This window comes from Agelaius phoeniceus, chromosome 38 (genome assembly GCF_051311805.1).
Source record: "Agelaius phoeniceus isolate bAgePho1 chromosome 38, bAgePho1.hap1, whole genome shotgun sequence".
Taxonomy (NCBI): Eukaryota; Metazoa; Chordata; class Aves; order Passeriformes; family Icteridae; genus Agelaius; species Agelaius phoeniceus.
In genome coordinates this window covers 165,920-183,376 of record NC_135304.1, presented here as the reverse complement: position 1 = coordinate 183,376, position 17,457 = coordinate 165,920, and the positions used below count along the sequence as shown (strand labels likewise).

The 17,457-nt window shown below is 59.7% G+C and overlaps 1 protein-coding gene across 4 annotated transcripts; it reads left to right on the top strand.

Moving 5' to 3' along the window:
- The first annotated feature begins 7,365 nt into the window (after positions 1 to 7,365).
- Positions 7,366 to 16,544, top strand: LOC129134222 (uncharacterized). Of its 4 annotated transcripts, none has more exons than XR_013180209.1 (7): positions 7,366 to 7,680; positions 7,981 to 8,090; positions 8,176 to 8,327; positions 8,558 to 8,679; positions 8,820 to 9,029; positions 10,574 to 13,590; positions 13,775 to 16,544. XR_013180209.1 is itself a non-coding variant. In XM_054653926.2 (6 exons), the coding sequence occupies exons 1-6, from the start codon at positions 7,588 to 7,590 to the stop codon at positions 13,316 to 13,318; spliced, it is 3,432 nt and encodes a 1,143-aa protein (XP_054509901.2). In that variant the 5' UTR covers positions 7,366 to 7,587; the 3' UTR covers positions 13,319 to 16,544. The 4 variants fall into 4 exon arrangements, 1 of the variants encoding a protein (XP_054509901.2); XR_013180211.1 differs by having other exon boundaries at positions 10,574 to 13,811; positions 14,406 to 16,544; XR_013180210.1 differs by having other exon boundaries at positions 10,574 to 13,928; positions 14,533 to 16,544.
- The last annotated feature ends 913 nt before the right edge of the window (positions 16,545 to 17,457 follow it).

The following is a 17,457-nucleotide window of genomic DNA, read 5'->3' as shown; positions in this document are numbered from 1 at the left end:
ATCCCTCTCATGTCCCCCCAAAATCCCCCAAAAAATCCGCCCAGGAGCTGCAGAACTCCCCCTAAAACTCTCAAAAAATCCCCTTGTAACCTCCCAAAATCACCCAAAATCCCTTTAAAACCCCTCCAAATCCCTCTCACAACCCCCAAAAATCCCCCCAAAACCCCCCCCAAAAATCCCCCTAAACCCCTCCAAAACTGCCCCAAATCCCCTTGTAACCCCCAAAAATCACCCAAAATCCCTCTCACGACCCCCAAAAATCACCCAAAATCCTATTGTAATCCCCCCAAAATCACCCCAAATCCCATTGTAACCCCCCAAAATCCCTCTCACGACCTCTCACGACCCCCAAAATCCCTCAGGACCCCCCAAAAACCCCCAAAATCCCCCAAATTCCCCCCAGGAGCTGAAGGACGTGCGGGACGGGCAGCGCATCCTGGAGAAGAAAGGCAGCGCCGCCGTGAGCGACCCCGGGGCGGCTTTGGGGACCCCCCCCAAACCTTTTGGGGACCCCCGCAGGGATTTGGGGGGTTCCTAAAGACCCCCAAAAACCCCGAAATTTCCCCCCTGTCTCAGCTGAAGGATTTGAGGAGGCAGCTGCAGCTGGAGCGGCGCCGGGGGGAGCGGCTGCAGGAGCGGCTGCAGGAGCTGCTGGTGCCCAGCAGGGCCCGCTCGGGTCAGGGGGGACCCCAAAATTCGGGGAGGGATGGGGAGGGGGGGACCCCAAAAAATGTCAAAATTGAGGGGAGGGCGAGTAGAAAAATGGAGGGGAAAATCAGGAGAATTTGGCGGGGGGAGGAGGGCAAAATTTGGTGAAGAAAGACCAAAAATTGGGGGGCAATCCCAAAATTTGGGGAGGGGGGACCCCAAAAATGGGGGGGAATCTCAAAAATATGGGGTGGGGGGAACCCCACAAATTGGGGAGAGATCCCCTAAATTTGGGTGAAGGTAACCCCAAAAATTGGGAGGAGAATCCCGAAATTTCGGTGAGGGTAGCCCCAAAATTTCAGGGGAGAAAACCCCTAAATTGGGTGAAGAAACACCAAAAACTGGGGGGGGGGAATCCCAAAATTTGGGGAGGGGGGGACCCCAAAAAATGGGGGGGAAAAATGTCAAAATTTAAGGGAGGGTGAGCAGAAAAATGGAGGGGAAAATCAGGAGAATTTGGCGGGGGGAGGAGGGCAAAATTTGGTGAAGAAAGAGCAAAAATTGGGGGGAGAATCGCAGAATTTGAGTTGGGGGAATGACAAAATTTGGGGGAGGGAACCCCAAAAATTGGGAGGAGAAACCCAAAAATTGGGGGGAGAATCGCAGAATTTGAGTGGGGGGGAACGACAAAGTTTGGGGGAGGGAACCCCAAGAATTGGGGGGAGAATCCCAAAATTTCAGGGGAGAAAACCCCTAAATTTGGTGAAGAAATACCAAAAATTGGGGGGAGAATCCCAAAATTTGGGGTGAGGGGGGAACCCCACAAATTGGGGAGAGAATTCCTAAATTTGGGTGAAGAAACATCAAAAATTGAGGAGAGAGTCCCAAAAATTGGGGGGAGAATCCCAAAATTTCAGGGGAGAAAACCCCTAAATTTGGTGAAGAAAGACCAAAAATTGGGGGGGGAATCCCAAAATATGGGGTGGGGGGGGAACCCCAAAAATTGGAGAGAGAATTCCTAAATTTGGTGAAGAAACCCCAAAAATTGGGAGGAGAATCCCCAAAATTTGGGGGGAGAATCCCGAAATTTGGAGGGTTCCTTAAAATTTGGGTCGAGGGAGGGAACCCCACAATTTGGGGAGTGGAACCCAAAAAATTGGGGAGGGGGGAACCCCAAAATTTGAGTGGTGGAGAAGCCCAAAATTGGAGGAAGCAAACCCCAAAAATTCGGGGAAGAAACACCAAAAATTGGGGAGAGAATTCCAAAATTTGGGAGAGGGTAACCCTGAAATTTTGGGGGGAGAATCCCAAAAATTGGGGGGAGAATCCCAAAATCTGGGCGAGCGTTACCTTAAAATTTGGGGAGGGGGGATCCCCAAAATTTGGGTGGGGGCAGAACCCCAAATTTTGGGTTGGAGGGACCCCAAAATTTGGGTAGGGGCATCCCTGATGGATTTTGGGGGGTCCCTGATGGATTTTGGGGTTCCTGATGGGATTTTGGGGGGTCCCTGATAGATTTTGGGGTCCCCAATGGATTTTGGGGGGTCCCCAATGGATTTTGGGATCCGTGATGGAGTTTTGGGGGGTCCCTGATGGATTTTGGGGGGTCCCTGATGGATTTTGGGGTCCCTGATGGGATTTTGGGGGTTCCTGAAGGATTTTGGGGGTTCCTGATGGATTTTGGGGTTCCTGAAGGATTTTGGGGGGTCCCTGATGGATTTTGGGGTCCCCCAGGACTGGAGGAGCTGGGCTTGGACGGAGGCTCCTCCCCAGGGCGGGGCCCGGGCGGGGACAGCAGCTCCGTGTCCTCATTGGGCCGCGATGGCTCCGCCCCCGGAAGCACCAAGGTGGGTGGGGCCTCAGGGAAGTGGGCGGGGCATCAGGGTGGGGCGTGGCTTATTAAAAGGGGTGTGGTCTCAGGCTGGGAATGGGCGTGGTTTGTGTGTGGGGTTGTGTGGGTGTGGCTTTTTGGGCGTGGCTTAATTGGATTATTAATTGGTGGGTGTGGCTTGATTTATAATTGGGGGTGTGGTCATGGCTTTAAATGGTATCATGGGGTGTGGCCTAAGAGGGTGTGGCTTTGTGGGCGTGGTTTAATGACACAGCTAATTTGGGGGTGTGGTTTAAATGGTTGTGACCCACGGTGGGTGTGGCTTAAGAGGGTGTGTCTGTGTGGGCGTGGTTTAATGAGGGCACAGCTAATTTGGGGTGTGGCTTGAAGGGGGTGTGGCCTAGATGGGTGTGACCCCTCTGTGTGGCTTAAAAGGGTGTGGCTTAAGTAGGACACACCCAATTTGGGCGTGGTTTATTGAGGGCATGGCCTAGATGGGTGTAACCCAACGTGGGTGTGGCTTAAGAGGGTGTGTCTGTGTGGGCGTGGTTTAACGTGGTCACAGCTGATTGGGGTGTGGCTTGATGGGGGTGTGGTTTAAATGTGGGTAACCACTGGGGGTGTGGCTTAATTCAGATACACCCGGTGTGGGCGTGGCTTATTGAGGGCGTGGCTTGACTGTGAACCCAACGTGGGTGTGGCTTATTGGGGGCGTGGCTTTGCTGTGAACCCAATGTGGGCGTGGCCGTTTCCCCCTTTCCCTTGACGAACGAACCTCCCGGCTGGGGCGGGGCCTCACGGCGGGGGCGGGGCTTTGTTGGGCGTGGCCTGACGGGGTTGGGCCCCGCCCCCGGCCCCGCCCCCGGCGCAGTCGGGCTCGGGCAGCCCCGGGGGCGGCAGCGCCGGGGGGGTCCCGGCCGGGGGCGGCCTCTCCCCCGCAGAGGTGGCGGAGCTGTTCCAGAGGCTGGCCCAGAGCCAGCAGGAGCGGTGGCTGCTGGAGGAGAAGGTGCGGGGGGACTGGGATAAACTGGGATAAACTGGGGGGGACTGGGATAGAACTGGGAGAGACTGGGATAGAACTGGGGGGGACTGGGAGGGACTGGGAGAGACTGGGATAGAACTGGGATAAACTGTGAGGGACTGGGAGGGATTGGGAGGGACTGGGATAGAACTGGGATAAACTGGGAGGGACTGGGGCGGGATTGGGAGGGGGATTGGGAGGGACTGGGATAAACTGGGAGGGATTGGGAGGGGCTGGGAGGGACTGGGATAGAACTGGGATAAACTGGGGGGTACTGGGGGGACTGGGGGGGACTGGGAGGGGATTGGGAGGGACTGGGATAGAACTGGGATAAACTGGGAGGGACTGGGGCGGGATTGGGAGGGGGACTGGGAGCACTGGGAGGGACTGGGAAAGAACTGGGAGGGACTGGGATAAACTGGGGGGGAATTGGGATAAACTGGGAGGGACTGGGAGGGACTGGGGGGGACTGGGAGGGACTGGGGGGGACTGGGAGGGATTGGGATAAACTGGGATAGAACTGGGAGGGACTGGGAGGGACTGGGGGGGACTGGGATAAACTGGGGGGGACTGGGAGGGACTGGGATAAACTGGGAGAGGATTGGGAGGGACTGGGGGGGACTGGGGGGGGATTGGGATAAACTGGGAGGGACTGGGAGGGACTGGGGGGGACTGGGAGGGACTGGGGGGGACTGGGAGGGATTGGGATAAACTGGGATAGAACTGGGGGGGACTGGGAGGGACTGGGATAAACTGGGAGAGGATTGGGAGGGACTGGGGGGGACTGGGGGTGGATTGGGAAGACTGGGAAAGAACTGGGAGGGATTGGGAGGGGATTGGGGGGATTGGGAGGGACTGGGAAAGAACTGGGAGGGACTGGGGGTTACTGGGAGGGGTTGGGAGGGGATTGGGGGGACTGGGAGGGACTGGGATAAACTGGGAGGGATTGGGAGAGACTGGGAGGGGACTGGGAGTGAATGGGGGGAACTGGGATGGGATTGGGAGGGTGTGGGAGGAACTGGGATAAACTGGGAGGGAACTGGGACAGACTGGGAGGGGATTGGGAGGGACTGGGATAAACTGGGAGGGAAGTGGGACAGACTGGGAGGGGATTGGGAGGGGATTGGGATAAACTGGGAGCACTGGGGGGGGATTGGGAGGGACTGGGATAAACTGGGAGCACTGGGAGGGTCAGGGGGTGGCACCTGGAGCTCACCTGCAGCTCCCCTTTGAGGTGAGGCACCTGGAGGTGTCGAGCGCGTCCATGGCCGAGGATCTGTGCAGGAAGAGCGCCATCATCCAGAGCTTCGTCAGGGACAGCCGCACCGGTGAGGGCACCTGGGGGTCACCTGGGCCTCACCTGAGACTCACCTGTTACACCTGAGCCTCCCTGTTACACCTGAGCCTCCCTGTTACACCTGAACCTCACCTGAGCCTCACCTGTTACACCTGAACCTCACCTGAGCCTCCCCTGTTACACCTGAACCTCTCCTGTTACACCTGAGCCTCACCTGAGCCTCACCTGAGCCTCACCTGTTACACCTGAGCCTCACCTGTTACACCTGAACTTCACCTGTTACACCTGAGCCTCACCTGTTACACCTGAACTTCACCTGTTACACCTGAGCCTCCCCTGTTACACCTGAGCCTTACCTGAGCCTCCCCTGTTACACCTGAGCCTCACCTGAGCCTCACCTGTTACACCTGAACCTCACCTGAGCCTCACCTGTTACACCTGAACTTCACCTGTTACACCTGAGCCTCACCTGTTACACCTGAGCCTCCCCTGTTACACCTGAACTTCACCTGAGCCTCACCTGTTACACCTGAGCCTCACCTGAACCTCACCTGAACCTCACCTGTTACACCTGAACCTCACCTGAGACTCACCTGTTACACCTGAACTTCACCTGTTACACCTGAACCTCACCTGAGCCTCACCTGAACCTCCCCTGTTACACCTGAACCTCACCTGAACCTCACCTGAACTTCGCCTGAACCTCACCTGAACCTCACCTGTTACACCTGAGCCTCCCCTGTTACACCTGAACCTCACCTGAACTTCACCTGAACCTCACCTGTTACACCTGAACCTCACCTGAGCCTCACCTGTTACACCTGAGCCTCCCCTGTTACACCTGAACCTCACCTGAGACTCACCTGTTACACCTGAGCCTCACCTGAACCTCACCTGAACCTCACCTGAGCCTCCCCTGTTACACCTGAGCCTCACCTGAGCCTCACCTGTTACACCTGAACCTCACCTGAGCCTCACCTGAACCTCACCTGTTACACCTGAACCTCACCTGAACCTCACCTGTTACACCTGAACCTCACCTGAACCTCACCTGTTACACCTGAACTTCACCTGAGCCTCACCTGTTACACCTGAACCTCACCTGAGCCTCACCTGTTACACCTGAACCTCACCTGAACCTCACCTGTTACACCTGAACTTCACCTGTTACACCTGAGCCTCCCCTGTTACACCTGAGCCTCACCTGTTACACCTGATCTTCACCTGAGCCTCACCTGAGCCTCCCCTGTTACACCTGAGCCTCACCTGAACCTCCCCTGAGCCTCACCTGTTACACCTGAACCTCACCTGTCCCTCCTCTCAGCTGTTCCTCACCGGTCCCTCCCCTGTCCTTCCCCTGTCCCCCCCTCACCTGTTTCTCTCTCACCTGTCCCTCTCCTGTCTCTCTCTCCCGTCCCTCTCCCCTCTCTCTCACCTGTCCCTCTCTCACCTGTCCCTCACCTGTCTCTCTCCCCTCTCTCCCCTGTCCCTCTCTCACCTGTCCCCCTCTCACCTGTCCCTCTCTCCCGTGTCCGCAGAGGCCGCGGGTCCCGCGGGGCCGGCGCGGCGCGGGGCGGGGCCGGGCCCAGGTGAGGAGGGGCTGCGGGAGATGAACAAGAAGCTGCAGAACCTCCTGGAGGAGCAGCTGACCAAGAACCTGCACCTGGCACAGGTGAGGGGGCGGGGCCATGGAGGGGTGTGGCCGGAAGGGGTGTGGTTTGTGGGAAGGGGTGGAGCCTCTTAAAGGTGTGTGGTTTACTGAAATGGGTGTGGTCCCTGGGAGTGGGGTGTGGCTAAATGGCGAGGGTGTGGCTTATAGGGGTGTGGTTTGTAGGAAAGGGGCGGGGCTCAAAAAGGGGCGTGGTTTAAATTTGGGGGTGTGGCATAATCTAGGACATCACTGAGTTTATGGACATCAGAGAGGGGTTTAAAGTGGAGGCGGGGCTTTCAGCTGTGGGCGTGGCCAGGACAAGAGTGTGGTCGCTCTGAGGGCGTGGCCTCACGCAGTGGGCGTGGTCTCTACCCCTCTTCATTCCCCCCTTTCCAGGACCTGGAGTCGCTGTCCCAGGAGCTGGCGCAGCTCAGGAAGGAACAGGCGACCCCCCAGGGACCCCCCTGAGGGGCGGGGCCTCTTTTGGTGGGCGGGACCTCGCCCCCTACCCCCCCCCGCAGGCTCCGCCCCCCGGCTGGGGCGCTGCTGCGGGCGAGGCGTTGCCCCTTTAAGGACGCGGTGGGCCCTACCGGCATTGCCCCTTTAAGGCCGGACGGTTCTTTACATGGCCTTGCCCCTTTAAGGGTGGGCGGGGCTCCCTGGAGGGCGTTGCCCCTTTAAGAGCGAGGGCAGTTCTGCTGCGGCGTTGCCCCTTTAAGGAGGACGTGGTCCCCACTCTGGCGTTGCCCGTTTAAGGCGGTCCCGCATGCGCCCCCGTCTCCCCCCAATAAACCCGATGTGAATCGCTGCCTGTGACGTCATTTCGCTGCGTTGGGAAAGGGTGGGAGGAGTCGTGACGTCATTAAAGGAACAAACTCGGCGGCGGAGCCCGCCCCGTGACGTCGATTCCGCGCGCTGCCCCGGATGTTGTTGCCGCGGCCGCGGCCGCAGGACGGGCACGGGCGCGGCGCGGCTCCGGATCCCCCCCCACGAGAACCGCGCACCTTCCGAACGGGGGGCGCGGCGTGGCGTCAGCACGGTGACGTAACAGCAGCCCCCCGCTTCCCCGGCTCGGGGGGGCGGCGGCGGCGGCGAAACCCCCCCGGAACCCCCAACCCCCCCCGAGACCCCGCCCTAACATGGCGGCGACGACGGGGGGCGGGGCCTCGCCGGGCGGCGGGGGCGGGGCCGCGCTGGAGGAGGAGTGCGAGGTTGTGCGCGTGCGCGTCAAGGTAAAGGGCGGGGTGAAAATATGGGCGGGGCCTCGCGTGGGCGCGGCTAAGGGGTGGGGTCATGCCCTCTCCGGCAGCCAATCAGCTCGGGGGGGCGTTACCGCCTGCGGGTGTGGCGCCGGCGGGAAAATTTCCCGCCTTTTGAGTCACGTGGGGGGCGGCGGCCAATCAGCGTTGCGGGAGGTGTGTGGCGCTGCTGTGGGGACGGTGCTGCGCCGCCATCTTGGATCGCTGTGAGGGGCCGGGGGGCTCCGGGATCCCCCGGGACCTTCCCAGGATCTCCTGACGCTCCTCCCACAGAAGAACGAGGGGCAGCAGCCGCCCGAGTTCCGCTCGTTCGCCGTGGACCCGCAGATCACCTCGCTGGACGTGCTGCAGCACATCCTGGCCCGGGCCTTCGATCTGCAGGGGTGAGTGGGACCCCCCCGGATCCTTCCTCTGGGCACACCTGGGACCCCCCAGAGCACCCAGGTGAGCTCACCTGTGTCCCCTCAGGAAAAAAAGCTTCGTTCTGAGCTTCGCGGCACGGGATGGGCAGGGCCAGGACACCTTTGTGCCTCTGCTGAGCGATGGTGACCTGGCCAATGCCTTCAACTGCGCCAGGCCCACCCTGAGGCTGCGCCTGGACGTCAGGAACCCCCCTGACAGTGAGTGACACAGCTGGGGGGGTGGAGAAATACCTGAAACACACCTGGGATAGTCACGGACTTACCTGGGCACACCTGGGCAGAGTGAGACACACCTGGGTGGGACAGGACACATCTGGGGACACTTGGTGGCCTGGGCTGGGTGTCAGGCGGCTCTGGGCATGCTCAGGTGTGCGAGATGGGGCTCCCAGGGCTCTCAGGTACCTGTGGCTCAGGTGTGCTGTCCCCAGGCCCGCTGCTGGAGGACTGGGACATCATCAGCCCGCGGGAGGTGGCGGCGGCTGAGCCGGTCCCCGAGCGCCGCTCGCTGCTGGCGGCGGCCCTGCCCTTCACCCAGGCTCTGCTGGCACAGGTGAGCACACCTGGTGCAGGTGAGGCACACCTGGTGCAGGTGAGGCACACCTGGGCTGCCCCACCCTGCTGGAAGCTCACAGAGAGCTCCTGCTTGGGCATCCCAGCGCCCTCCCAGTGGCACCTGTGCTGTTCCCACAGGTGGGCCGGACGCTGGCGCGGGCACAGGCGGCCCTGGCGTGGCCCGAAGGGACCCCGGCCGTGTCCCCGCCCCCTCCCCCGCCCCCGCCCTGCGCCCCCCTGAGCGACGCCGACCTGAGGTCGTACCTGGGCCCAGGTGGGCGCCTGCTGCGGCCCCAGGACCTGCGGCTGCACGTCTTCCACGGCGGCGTCGAGCCCGGCCTGCGCAAGGTGAGAGCCCAGAGACGCACCTGGGGGGGTGTGATCACACCTGGGGCACATCTGGGGGGTTGTGGTCACACCTGGGGTACACCTGAGGGAGGTTCTGATCACACCTGGGGTTCTCTGAGATGCACCTTAGGGGGTTCTCTGATCTCCCTGAGGTTCACCTGGGGGTTGTGATTGCATCTCAGTCACACCTAAGGTGTTCTGGTGTTGCCTGAATTGCAGCTGTGGTCTTCTGATGTCACCTCAGCCACACCTGAGGATCCTCAGATCCATCCTGAACAACACCTGAGAGTTTTCTGATTTCCACCTGGGGTCACCCTTGGCCTTCTCTGACCCTCATTGTCTCTGGGTGCACGTGGTGTGGCGTTACCTGCTGAACTTGTCCCTAATTTCTCACCTGTCTCATTCCCCTGTACAGGAGATCTGGCGTTACCTGCTAAGCATTTCCCTGATCCCTCACCTGTCCTCATTTCCCCTGTATAGGTGGAGTGGTGTCACCTGCTGAACCTGTCCCTGATCCCTTACCTGTCCTCATTTTCCCTGTACAGGTGGTGTGGTGTTACCTGCTGAACCTGTCCCTGATCCCTCACCTGTCCATTCCTCCCATACAGGTGTTGCTGAGCGTGTCCCTGATCTCACCTGTTGGTGTCACCTGTTGAACCTGTCCCTGATCCCTCACCTGTCCCCATTTCCCCTGTACAGGTGGTGTGGTGTCACCTGCTGAACCTGTCCCTGCTCCCTCACCTGTCCATATCCCCTCACACAGGTGTTGTGGCGTTACCTGCTGAACTTGTCCCTGATCTCACCTATTTGTGTCACCTGCTGAACATGTCCCTGACCCCTCACCTGTCCCCATTCCCCCTCACACAGGTGGTGTGGCGTTACCTGCTGAACCTGTCCCTGATCCCTCACCTATCCCCATTCCCCCCTGTGCAGGTGTTGTGGTGTCACCTGCTGAACGTGTCCCTGATCTCACCTGTTGGTGTCACCTGCTGAACCTGTCCCTGTCCCCATTTCCCCTGTACAGGTGGTGTGGCGTTACCTGCTGAACCTGTCCCTGATCCCTCACCTGTCCCCATTTCCCCTGTACAGGTGGTGTGCTGTCACCTGCTGAACGTGTCCCTCATCCCTCACCTGTCCCCATTTCCCCTGTACAGGAGATGTGGCGTTACCTGCTGAACCTGTCCCTGTCCCCTCACCTGTCCATATCCCCCCACACAGGTGGTGTGGCGTTACCTGCTGAACCTGTCCCTGATCTCACCTGTTGGTGTCACTTGCTGAGCCTGTCCCTGATCCCTCACCTGTCTCCATATCCCCCCACACAGGTGGTGTGGCATTACCTGCTGAACCTGTCCCTGATCGCACCTGTTGGTGTCACCTGCTGAACGTGTCCCTGACCCCATTTCCCCTGTACAGGTGGTCTGGCGTTACCTGCTGAACCTATCCCTGATCCCTCACCTGTCCCCATTTCCCCTGTACAGGTGGTCTGGCGTTACCTGCTGAACATGTCCCTGACCCCTCACCTGTCCCCATTCCCCCCCACACAGGTGGTGTGGCGTTACCTGCTGAACGTGTTCCCCGCCGGCCTCACGGGCCAGGAGCGCCTGTCCCACCTGCGCCTCAAGGCGGCCGAGTACTCCTCGCTGAAGGTGGCGCTGGCCGCCCGCGCCGCGCCGGCCGAGCTGGCCCAGGTGGCCGCCGCCGTGCGCAAGGACGTGGTGCGCACCGACCGCGCCCACCCCTACTTCGGCGGCCCCGAGGAGGGCCACCCTCACCTGGCCGCCCTGCAGGCGCTGCTCACCACCTTCGCCCTGGGCCACCCGCGCCTCTCCTACTGCCAGGGCATGTCGGACGTGGCGGCGCCGCTGCTGGCCGTGCTGGACGACGAGGCCCAGGCCTTCCTGTGCTTCTGCTCGCTGATGCGCCGCCTGGCGCCGCGCTTCCGCCCCGGCGGCCGCGGGCTGGCGCGGGCCTTCGGCCACCTGCGCCGGCTGCTGCGCCGCGCCGACCCCCAGTTCTGGGCCTTCCTGGCGGCGCGCGGCGCCCACGACCTCCTCTTCTGCTACCGCTGGCTGCTGCTGGAGCTCAAGCGCGAGTTCGCCTTCGAGGACGCGCTCAAGGTGCTGGAGATCACCTGGAGCTCCTTGCCCCCGGCGCCGCCGCCGCCCCCCGAGGGGGTCCCGCTGCTCGGAGCCCCCCTGGGCGCTCGCAGGGCCGGCCGGGCCTTGAGGGAGCGCCGGGGGCTGCGGCCGAGGCCGCCCAGGAGGAGGAGGAGGAGGAGGAGGAAGGTGGAGGAGGAGGAGGAGGAGGAAGGTGGAGGAGAAGGTGCTGGAGGAGTCATTCAGGGCTCTGGTGGTGGCTTTGGGGGTCTCAAGGGCTCCTGTGATGGCCCTGAGGGTGCCAAGAACTCCAGTGATGTCACCTGTGGTCCCACAAGCTCCAGTGATGTCCCCGGTGGTCCTACAAGCTCCAGTGACATCCCAGGTGGTCCCAAGAGCTCCAGTGACATCCCAGGTGGTCCCAAGAGCTCCAGTGATGATCCAGGTGGTCCCACGAGCTCCAGCGATGGCCCAGAGGGTCCCACAAGCTCCAGTGGTAGCCCTGGGGGTCTCAAGACTTCCAGTGATAGCCCAGAGGGTTCCAAGAGCTCTGGAGATGTCCCCAACAGCCCCAAGACTTCCAGCGAGGTCTTCGAGAGTCCCAAGAGCTTCGGTGATGTTCTAGAAGGTTCCAAGGGTGTCCAGGAGAGTCCTAAGAGCTCCAGCAATGTCCCTGATGGTCCCAGGGACAGCCAGGAGGATCCCAAGAGCTTTAAGAACATTCAGGAAGGTCTTGAGAGCTCCAGTGATGTCCCTAAAGGTCACAAGATCTCCAGAGATGACTCCAAAGGCCACAGAAGCTCCAGAGATGTCCCCAAAGGTCACAAGAGCTTCAGGAAGGTCCAGGGGAGACCCCCCAGGGGTGCTGGAGGAGCCCCCGAGGGCTCCAAGGACTCGGAGCCAGGTGGCCCCAGGAAGGTGGAGGAAGGCACCGACGCCCTGGAGATGGAGCAGAGACCCCACAGCCTCTGCTGGGGGGCTGCAGAAGAGCCCAGAAAAGGACAGGGTGGCCCCAGAGAGGGACACGAGCCAAGAGAAGGACGAAGTGACCTCAGAAGAGGAGGAGGTGACCTCAGAGAGGGATTGGGTGACCCCAAAGAGGGACTGGGTGACCCAGGAGAAGGAGGAGGTGACCGTGGGATGAATCGCGATGACCTCGGGAAGGTTCGCGGTGATCTCAGAGAAGGGCACGGCTTTGGAGAAGGCCACAACAACCTCAAGGATGGCCACCATGACCCCAGGCATGGCCACCATGGCTTCAAGGATGGCCACCATGACTTCAAAGATGGCCACCATGACCCCAGGGATGGTCACCATGACCCCAGGGATGGCCGTGGTGATCCCAAGGATGGCCACCATGACCCCAGGGATGGCCACCATGGCTTCAAGGATGGCCACCATGACCCCAGGGAAGGACGTGATGACCCCAGGGATGGCCGTGATGACCACAGGGATGGCCACCATGACCCCAGGGATGGCCACCATGACCCCAGGGATGGCCACCATGGCTTCAAGGATGGCCGTGATGACCCCAAGGATGGCCACCATGACCCCAGGGATGGCCACCATGGCTTCAGGGATGGCCGTGATGACCCCAGGGAAGGACATGATGACCCCAGGGATGGCCATGATGACCCCAGGGATGGCCACCATGGCTTCAAGGATGGCCGTGGTGATCCCAAGGATGGCCATGATGACCTCAGACATGGCCGCGATGACCCCAAGGACATCCACGATGACCACGTCCACCACGACCTCCACGACAACCACCACCCCCCCAAAACCACCCGCCGCAACCCAACCACCCCCGACGACCCTTGGGGCGGCCGCTGGGCTTGGGAAGACCCTTCCTCCTCCTCCTCTTCCTCCTGCTCCTCATGTTCCTCCTCCTCCTCCTCGGACGAGGAGGTGACGGTGGAGGACGACGGCGCGCCGCTGCCGCCTCCGGAGGAGCTGGGCCAGGGGAACCCGTTCCTGCTGTTCGTGTGCCTGGCCATGCTGCTGGAGCAGCGCGAGGCCGTGATGGCGCGCGCCGGCGACTACAACGAGGTGGCCATGCACTTCGACCGCCTGGTGCGCCGGCACCACCTGCCGCGCGTCCTGCGCCGCGCCAAGGCGCTCTTCGCCAGGTACCTGGAGGGGTGGGGCGCCGCCGCCCCGGGGGGACCCCAAACGGGGCCTCCCTCGGGGTAAAAAGGGGAGAGGGTGGGGGAAAGGTTCAGGAGACACCAGAGGGGGTGGGGGGGGGAGAGAGAGGGTGGGAGAGGTAAGGACGGGGAAGGGGGGGATGCTGGAGGATGTCTTAGAACATCTCAGAGTTGGACTGAGGTCATCGTGAGGGGTTCCAAAGTCACTGGAGGTCTGTAGGACAAGGTGGTGACCCCATAGAACATCTTACATCATCTTCAGAAGGTGCTGAGGTCATCATGAGCGACTGCAAAGTCAGTGTGAGTTTGTAGGACAAGGTGGTGATCCCATGAAACATCTCAGAACATCTCAGAGTGGGTCTAAGGTCATCGTGAGGGGCTCCAAAGTCAGTGTGAGTTTGTAGGACAAGGTGGTGACCCCATAGAACATCTCAGAACATCTCCCAAAGGCGCTGAGGTCATCGTGAGGGGCTCCAAAGTCAGTGTGAGTTTGTAGGACAAGGTGGTGACCCCATGAAACATCTCAAAGTTGGTCTGAGGTTATCGTGTGGGGCTCTAAAGTCCGTAGGAGAACATGGTGACCCCATGAAACATTTCAAAGTTGTTCTGAGGTCATCATGAGAGGCTCCAAAGTCACTGGAGGTCTGTAGGACAAGGTGGTGACCCCATGAAACATCTCAAAATTGGTCTGAGGTCATCACGAGGGGCTCCAAAGTCACTGGAGGTCTGCAGGACAAAGTGGTGACCCCATAAAACATCTCAGAACATCTCCCGAAGGTGCTGAGGTCATCATGAGTGACTGCAAAGTCAGTGTGAGTTTGTAGGACAAGGTGGTGACCCCATAGAACATCTCAGAGTTGGTCTGAGGTCATCATGAGGGGCTCCAAATTCACTTGAAGTCTTAAGGGCAAGGTGGTGACGCTGGAGAACATCTCAGAACATCTCAAGGTTGGCCTGACTTCATCATGAGGGGCTCCAAAGTCACTGGAGGTCTTAAGGGCAAGGTGGTGACCCCATAAAACATCTCAAAGTTGGTCTGAGGTCATCGTGAGGGGCTCTGAAGTCACTTGAAGTCTTAAGGGCAAGGGGGTGACCTCATAGAACATCTTAGAACATCTCAGGGTGGGTCTGAGGTCATCGTGAGGGGCTCCAAAGTCAGTGTGAGTTTGTAGGACAAGGTGGTGACCCCATAGAACATCTCAGAGTTGGGCTGAGGTCATCACGAGGGGCTCCGAAGTCACTGGAGGTCTGCAGGACAAGGTGGTGACCCCATAGAACATCTCAGAACATCTCCCAAAGGTGCTGAGGTCATCATGAGGGGCTCCAAAGTCAGTGTGAGTTTGTAGGACAAGGTGGTGACCCCATAGAACATCTCAGAGTGGGTCTGAGGTCATCGTGAGGGGCTCCAAAGTCACTGGAGGTCTACAGGACAAGGTGGTGACCCCATAAAACATCTCAAAGTTGGTGTGAGGTCATCGTGAGGGGCTCTGAAGTCACTTGAAGTCTTAAGGACAAGGTGGTGACCCCATAAAACATCTTAGAACATCTCAGGGTGGGTCTGAGGTCATTGTGAGGGGTTCCAAAGTCACTGGAGATCTGTAGGACAAAGTGGTGACCCCATAAAACGTCTCAGAACATCTCCCAAAGGTGCTGAGGTCATCGTGTGGGGCTCTAAAGTCTGTAGGAGAACACGGTGACCCCGTAGAACATCTCAAAGTTGGTGTGAGGTCATCGTGAGGGGCTCCAAGGTCACTTGAAGTTTTAAGGGCAAGGTGGTGACCCCATAGAACATCTCAGAGTGGGTCTGAGGTCATCACGAGGGGCTCCAAAGCCGCTGTGGGTTTGTAGGACACCGTGGTGACCCCACAGAACATCTCCAGGGACCCCCCAAACCCTCATGGGGACCCCTAGACTGAGTGTGAGAAGCTGTGGGACCCCGTGGTGACCCCACAAAGCATCTCCAGGAGGTCCTGGGGTCACCCTGGGGACCCTTTGGTCCCTGCCGGGGTCTGCAGGACAACCTGGGGACACCACTGGGGACAGGGGGGTCCCTTTGGGGTCCCCAAGGCCACCGTGGGGTCAGCAGGGACCCCCAGGCCTCCCCAGAGACCCCTCCCAGTATAAACCAGTACAGCCCAGTTGGCCTCCCTGCTGGGTTCTGCACCACCATGGGACATCCCAGTATAAACCAGTATAAACCAGTACAGCCCAGTTGGCCTCCCTGCTGGGTTCTGCACCACCATGGGACATCCCAGTATAAACCAGTATAAACCAGTACAGCCCAGTTGGCCTCCCTGCTGGGATCTGCACCACCGTGGGACATCCCAGTACAAACCAGTGCAAACCAGTATAAACCAGTTGCCTACCACCGTGGGACATCCCAGTATAAACCAGTATGAACCAGTAGAGCCCAGTGCCTCTCTGCTGGGTTCTGCACCACTGTGGGACATCCCAGTATAAACCAGTACAAACCAGTACAAACCAGTACCAACCACTCGCCTACCACCGTGGGACATCCCAGTATAAACCAGTATGAACCAGTACAGCCCAGTTGGCCTCCCTGCTGGGTTCTGCACCACCGTGGGACATCCCAGTACAAACCAGTACAAACCAGTATAAACCAGTACCAACCACTCGCCTGGGAACTCTTGGATCTACAATGCCTTGGGCCAGACCAGTACGGACCAGTATGGACCAGTTTGGAGCAGGAAGGAGCTGGGAGCCCAACTGGGAGACCCCCACATGCATCGCCTTGTGCCGGACCAGTACGGACCAGTACAGACCAGTACAGACCAGTACGGACCAGTACGGACCAGTACAGACCAGTACGGACCAGTACGGACCAGTACAGACCAGTAAGGACCAGTGCCTTGCCATGGCCTTCAGCCATCCCAGTATGGACCAGTATGGACCAGTCCGGCAGCCAAACTGGGAGTTCTTCACCGGCGTGGCCTTGGGTCCTCCCAGCACGGACCAGTATGGACCAGTATGGACCAGTATGGACCAGTCCAACCCAGTCCAGAGCTCTCCTCACCCGCGTGGCCTTGCGTGCTCCCAGTACGGACCAGTACAGACCAGTATGGACCGGTAGGGTGCCCCCAGTGCTGTGTTGATGCCCACAGGCCTTCTCCCAGTATGGACCAGTACAAACCAGTTCCTGCCCCTCCCCCCCCCACCCTGGGTGCCTTCTCCCCTCCCCCCCCCTTTATTTATTGCCCCTCCCCCGGGGGGGTCCCAGGGGTGCCGGAATCGCCAATAAACGATGCCCGATACTGGTGCGGCTCCCAGTATGGACTGGGAGGGACTGGGAGGGACTGGGAGGGACTGGGGGCTCCCAGGAGGGACTGGGAGGGACTGGGAGGGAATTTGGGGTTCCCAGTATGAACTGGGAGGGAGTTTGGGCCTCCCAGTATAGACTGGGAGGGACTGGGAGGTGGTTGTGTTGTCCCAGTATGGACTGGGAGGGAGTTTGGGGCTCCCAGTATGGACTGGGAGGGACTGGGAAGTTCCCAGTATGGACTGGGAGGGACTGGAAGTGAGTTTGGGGCTCCCAGTATGGACTGGGAAGGGGTTTGGGCTCCCAGTATGGACTGGAAGGGACTGGAAGTGAGTTTGGGGTTCCCAGTATGGACTTGGGAGAGAATTTGGGACTCCCAGTATGGACTGGGAGGCACTGGGAGGGACTGGGGGCTCCCAGTATGGACTGGGAGAGAATTTGGGCTTCCCAGTATGAACTGGGAGGGACTGAGAAGTTCCCAGTATGAACTGGGAGGGACTGAGAAGTTCCCAGTATGGACTGGGAGGGACTGGAAGTGAGTTTGGGGCTCCCAGTATGGACTGGGAAGGACTGGGGAATCCCAGTATGGACTGGGAGGGAGTTTGGGCCTCCCAGTATAGACTGGGAGGGACTGGGAGCTCCCAGTATGGACTGGGAAGGGGTTGGAGGCTCCCAGTATAGACTGGGAAGGGATTTCCCATTCCCAGTATGAACTGGGAGCTCCCAGTATGACCTGGGAGGGAGTTGGAGGTTCCCAGTATGGACTGGGAAGGGATTTCCCATTCCCAGTATGAACTGGGCAGTTCCCAGTATGAACTGGGAGGGAGTTGGAGGTTCCCAGTATGGACTGGGAAGGGATTTCCCATTCCCAGTATGAACTGGGCAGTTCCCAGTATGAACTGGGCAGT